Below are 6,000 nucleotides of genomic sequence, written 5' to 3'. Positions count from 1 at the left end.
AACTCACTTTGTAGACCAGGCTGGCCTCGAACTCAGAAATCCGCCTGCCTCTGCCTCCCAAGTGCTGGGATTAAAGGCGTGCGCCACCACGCCCGGCTATTTAGGGTTCTTAAACACAGGCAATGAAGCACAATGAAGAGAGGCAGAACTGGAGGTTCAAGGGTAGTAAAGAACAGCAGGATATGAATAGCCAGTGATGCCACCTGGGACCATGCTGGGGTCCTGGCCTGTGCTGCCACAGTTGGGTCTATAGCCCTGAAGCAGCAGGGGTCTGTTGCCATCAAGGGCCAGGCTGAAATTCATGGTCTGGGCTGCCACCTGGGGAGGTGTATATGTCTGAAGGCTGTGCAGAACTGGCCCTACTCCTGGACTGAGCACCATGGGAGCGCTGGCCCTGTGGGCCTGAGAGCAGGAGAGCTGACCCCACCCCCTATCAAGCTGCAGTACTCTAGAAATCAGCTTCACACACTGTCCAGGAAGCACAGTAAGGCTGGCCCTAATTGTGGAAGTTGGGGGGTGGGGCGGGGAGCCAGCCCTGAGGGTGTAACCATGAAAGATCTGGCCCCACCACTTGTCTGCTGGGTGCCCTGCCTCTTGTCTGCTGTGCTGTGGCAGGATGAGAGAGATGCTCTCCTCCCCTCCTTTGTCTTTTGCCACCTACAGCAGATGGGAGAGCTGCCTCAGGGTCACCACTGTGAGAGAACTGTCCCTGTTCCTCACCAGCTGCAACACTCAGGAGAACAGCCCTGCATCTTGCCTGGGCCCTAGGACATGATAGTAGGAGAGCCATCACAGGCCCTGCATCTCACCTGGATAACACAGTAGAGATGGCTCTGTTGGCATGGACTCATATGAGCCAGGCCTGAGAGTATGTGAGTGGAATAGCTGGCTCTGCCCCTTGTTGGCTGTGGCATTGGATGGGCCAGCCAGGCAGGAAAGGAGAGCCCACTCTAGTGGTGTGGGTACAGGAGAGCTGGTTGGCTCGGATATCTCTCAGGCCCAGATCCAGTGCTTTAAATTGGTCTACCTCAACATCTACCCAGTTGATGTACTTCTGGAGTGCATAGAGAGTTTGGTCCTACAGATCCAAAACTACAGGATCTCTATGACACAGGGCAACAACAGAATATCTGAAAGAATTCCTAGTGAGATTCCAGAATTCGTAATTTGACAGAATCCAGAGGCCTTGTATTAGACCAACAATTCATTGCAATGAACATTTGCAAGCAAAGAAGTGTGGCCAAAAGAAACTTAAGCAGAAACTATAGAAGAATAAAGTACTGCTTACTATTTCACTTACAGGCTTATACTCAGCTAGCTTTTTTACACAGCACAGAACTACTTGCTTAGGGAATGGTGCTGCCCACAGTTGGCTGGGACCTCCTATATCAATTAACAATTAATTAAACACCCCCCCCAGATATGCTCAAAGATCTGTTTGTTTTTGGCAATCCCTCAATTCTCAGGTGATTTTAGGCTATCAAATTGACAGTTAAAGCTAACTAGGACAGGACCTGAGTGTGCATGGATTTTGGTATCTACAGGTAGGGGTCTCAGAACCATTAAACGAAGGTTTAAACTTGAGTAGGCAATCTTCAATGGAATGCAAACCTACCTAACCACGCAGCTTTGGAACTAATGAGGCCACATAGGAGGGATTCTGGAGATGTGCAGGTTAGTGGCGCTTTCCCAATCGTTACTTCTTCACTTCATTTGTGCCTCTCTGTTCAACGTTGTCTTTAGAGGGTTCTTAAATTAACCATTCCACTCAAAATAGCCATTTCCTGGACATTCAATAACTTTCCTTTTTTTTCTTTGTTAGCACTCGTGACACTTGAATACTCTTGGGTTATTTCTTTGCTACCATCAGAGCTCTTGCAAACAATTCATGCGATTTTCATTTGTTTGGCTGCACTATTTGCATAGAGCCTGAAATGCTGTCAATGCTCAATAACATTTACTCAATCATTGGATTTACTTAAGTTTGTATTTATTATTAAGTATGTATTTAACACATTAATATACATATACATATATGTAATTCATTCATTTAGAGTGGTATTTGGGGGTTTTGGTATTTTCCAAATTTCTTTTCATATATATGAGTGTTTACTGTGTGAACCATAAGTGTGTCTGGTGCCTAAGGTCAGAAGAGGGCATCAGATCCTATGGAACTGGAGTTACAGACTATTTCAAACCACCCTGTGGGACCCAAACCTGGGTTCTGTACAAGAGCAAAAAGTGCTTTTAACCTCTGGGCCATCTCTCCAGCTCCTAGGGTAGTCATTTTGAACAGTGGTACAACTTATGTAGATAGGATACCCAGGTTGAGGCAGAAGAGCCAGACTTTGGGGTCAGATCATTTTTCATTTATCCTGTCTTCCAGGTTACCACGTTAGAACTTCTACTGGACTGCTGTAAATATGATTCTATGTGGATACAAAATGGAGTTAGATGCAGTTAAGACTCAGCTCCTAGGACCTAGGGGGATGGGTCAGCCACTAAGAGAACAACAGACTGCTCCTGCAGAGGACTCTGTTCAGTCCCTAGCACCCACATTAGGCAGCTCACAACTGCCTGTAACTGCAGCTCTTATTGGCTCTTCTGAAAAAAAAAAAAGAGTCATGCCCTATGGGCTGGAGATGGTGCAACAGTTAAAAGCACTCACTGCTCTTGCAGAGGACCTGAGTCTTATTCCCAGCACGTTAGGCAGCTCACAACTGCGGAGTACTTTAGATCCAGGGGCATCCAACGCCCTTGGGCACCTGTACCCATGTGTACCTATCCCTACACAGATACACACATAAACACAAATTACACACACACACTCACACACACACACACACACACACACACACACACACACACAAGAGTAAAGAGTTTGGGCCTTCAAGAAGCTCAGAGGTAAAGGTGTCTGCTACTCAGCCTTGCCACTTGAGGTCGATTCACAGCACCTACATAGTCAAAGGAAATAACTGATTCCTATGAGGTGTCCTCTGACTTCCTCACACTACCACACACACACACAAACAAATGTGTACCACTAAAAACATCCATCCATTAGAAGATTCATAGCCGGGCGTGGTGGCGCACGCCTTTAATCCCAGCATTTGGGAGGCAGAGGCTGGCGGATTTCTGAGCTCGAGGCCAGCCTGGTTTACAGAGTGAGTTCCGGGACAGCCAGAGCTACACAGAGAAACCCTGTCTTGAAAACAAACAAACAAACAAACAAACAAAGTAGATTCATTGAGAAAAAGAGTGGGTGATAGATCTGGAGTACCTAAAGGACCAATTATGGGAGAATATTCCCTTAGGAGGGAGGAGGATAAAGTTAATGTTAGACAGTGAATTTATCTAAATATTTTTATTATATTTATCTACTTGTTTACTAAACCTATATTTTGTGTTGTGATTGTAATTAGCACAGTGGGTAGGAGAAGACAGATGTATGAGAAGTTTTATTTTTTTTAATTCCACTTTAATAAAAAGATTTATGTGCACGAGTGTTTTAACTTCAAGTATGTATATGCATTCAGTACTCTGGAGGCCAGAAGAGGGCATCTAATTCCCTGGAGCTAGAGTGACTGTAAGCCACCATGAGGTGCTGAAAACTGAACCTGTCTTCTGCAATAGCAAGCAAATGCTCTTAACTGTTGATCCACCACTCCAGCCACCAATATCCTATTTTCTTTTTATAGACATAACTTAAAATTTGGATATTGTTTTAGTTAGGGTTTGTATTCCTGCACAAACATCATGGCCAAGAAGCAAATTGGGGAGGAAAGGGTTTATTCAGCTTACACTTCCACATTGCTGTTCATCACCAAAGGAAATCAGGACTGGAACTCAAGCAGGACAGCAAGCAGGAGCTGATGCAGAGGCCATGGAGGGATGTTACTTACTGGCTTGCTTCCCCTGGCTTGCTCAGCTTGCTTTCTTACAGAACCCAGGACCACCAGCCTAGGTATGGCAGCACCCACAACTGGTCCTCCCACCCTTGATTACTAATTGAGAAAATGTCTTACAGCCGGATCTCATGGAGGCATTTCCTCAAGGGAGGCTCCTTTCTCTGTGATAACTCCAGCTTGTGTCAAGTTGACACATAAAACTAGCTAATACAAGGTATCTTAAACCCAAAGGACAGAACAAGTGTGTGTGTGTGTGTGTGTGTGTGTGCCTTGTTTTTCTGAGACTAGGTCGCACAATGAGCTCAAGCTGGCCCTGAGGAATTAATGATTTTCCTGCCTCAATCTTGAGCCTGCTGGGACTGAAAAAGTCAAATTTGTTTCTAAAAACGTGGAAGCATCCCTTTCTGTTCGTCCAATCTCCCAAATAGTCCTAATTTTTAACCTCGCGACTTAACACAGAAGCAAATTCCCGCTCTCAAAACTCATCTCTAACTAGTGGACAGCTGAGGAAATCCCTGAATCCTACTGCCTTTTCTAAAGTGACCTAGACAAGTGACACAGGCTTACAGCTTAGCCAATGGATGAAGCGGGAGCAGAAGCCTTTGTAAACAAACCCGGAGTCCTTGCACTCTGGCTCCTCCCCAACGTGGGGGTGATTCATCCTTGGCCTGGAAATCTAGGCGTGACCAATGCTTCTTCAGCCAATCAGAGCTGGGAGTCTCCATCGAGGGCGGAGCGAATGGACAGACGTTAAGACCAATCAAAAACTGGAACTTCTGAAAGAGCTGGGCGGGCATTGTTTCACATTTAGACCAATCAAAACCAGGTAAGTGAGCGGCATTCTCTGCTGTCCAATAGATGGACGGGGCGTTGTCCGGCAGCCAATGACTGGCGCTGGGGGGCGGGGCGAGACGCGCGTGTGAGGCCGAGGTACCTCGAGCGTTTGTGCGCCGAGGCTCGCGCTCTCAGGTGGCGGCGCTGTGCTGTGGTGCGGACCTCGGGGCGGCGTTGTCCGCGCGGCCAGGTGGGTTGAGGCGTCGGGGCTGGGATCGTCTGGCCACCCGGGGCTGCGTACAGCCCCTCTCCCCGCGAGCTGCCCGGGAGCGCGCACAGCCCCTTCCCAGCGCGGCCCGGGCCCAGGCCGTCCGGCGCTCTGGCGCTCGCGGGCCAGCTCCTCTCACCTCATCCCTTTTCACCATCCTTGCTGCGTATGACCTGCCGCCTCCGACCGCCCCTCCTCTCGCTCGCCTTCTGAGACGTTCACTCTCAACCTCGGGATTTCAGCCCCATTTTCCCTGAAACTAACACCTCTCACTTTGCTTTTTGTAGGCACCTGGAAGGGTGAAGGCGAGAGGCAGATGACGACGCTGAACACAGGCTCCGCAAGGTTCGGAACTGCAATGGGCTTGCTTAAACTCTGCCTCCCCTTCCATGCCATCTAATCCCTCTCTTCTAGAATCATTGTCCTCATAAAGTGCTTTTGCTCAAAACTGCTGAAAATGCAGGTGGAAAGGCTTGCCAGCAGCAACCAATTTGAAATCTGTTACGTGGAACGGGATGGAACGGGATTCTGACCCAGCTTAGAGCACTAATTTACACTATGAGGAAGGGCCTGGTCATCCCGGACGTCCGTAAGATACGGGACACATGTGATTATCACACACAGCCTCTGAGAGAATTACAACAGCCCAGAGGCGACCTTCAGCATTATCTTTACAGAGAATTTATTTGTTTATACCTCATAGTATGGCAGTGTTTGGCTTCCTGTGGTGGCTCTAACCATATGTTTCTAGATGGCCTTTCACACTGTCTCAAAACCAAATAAAAATATGCCATACGTTTACTGCGAATAAATTAGCTTATCACTCATAGTTTTAACTGAGATTTTAGAAGTTGAGGAGTATTAGACAATAGGGGTTTTATTTTGGAAGCTAGAGGAAATTGAGTATTGAAATAAGTCTAGTACTTTAGGCAGAAAGGGAGGAAGAATAAGATATCTATATCTATCTATCTATCTATCTATCTATATATCCATATCCAAAATTGCATTGTTCTCATGTTGTCATTTTCTTGGCTTTATATCTGGAATTGT

At 47.0% G+C, this 6,000-nt stretch overlaps 1 protein-coding gene across 2 annotated transcripts in view; it reads left to right on the top strand.

Moving 5' to 3' along the window:
- Window positions 1-4,831: 4,831 nt before the first annotated feature.
- The window catches only part of Paip2b (poly(A) binding protein interacting protein 2B), a 28,127-nt gene continuing 26,958 nt past the window's right edge, over window positions 4,832-6,000 (top strand). Inside the window, exons 1-2 of one of the 2 annotated variants that reach the window (XM_021165573.1) lie at window positions 4,832-4,932; window positions 5,238-5,295. In XM_021165573.1, coding sequence (XP_021021232.1) covers window positions 5,267-5,295 — 29 coding nt within the window. In that variant the 5' untranslated portion in view covers window positions 4,832-4,932; window positions 5,238-5,266. The remainder of the gene's footprint in view (window positions 4,933-5,237; window positions 5,296-6,000) is intronic. The other variant, XM_021165574.2, reaches the window with a different exon arrangement.

This window comes from Mus caroli, chromosome 6, assembly GCF_900094665.2.
Source record: "Mus caroli chromosome 6, CAROLI_EIJ_v1.1, whole genome shotgun sequence".
In the NCBI taxonomy this organism is placed as follows: domain Eukaryota; kingdom Metazoa; phylum Chordata; class Mammalia; order Rodentia; family Muridae; genus Mus; species Mus caroli.
Note: the sequence above shows the minus strand (reverse complement) of the source record. Positions and strands in the feature narration are given on the sequence as shown.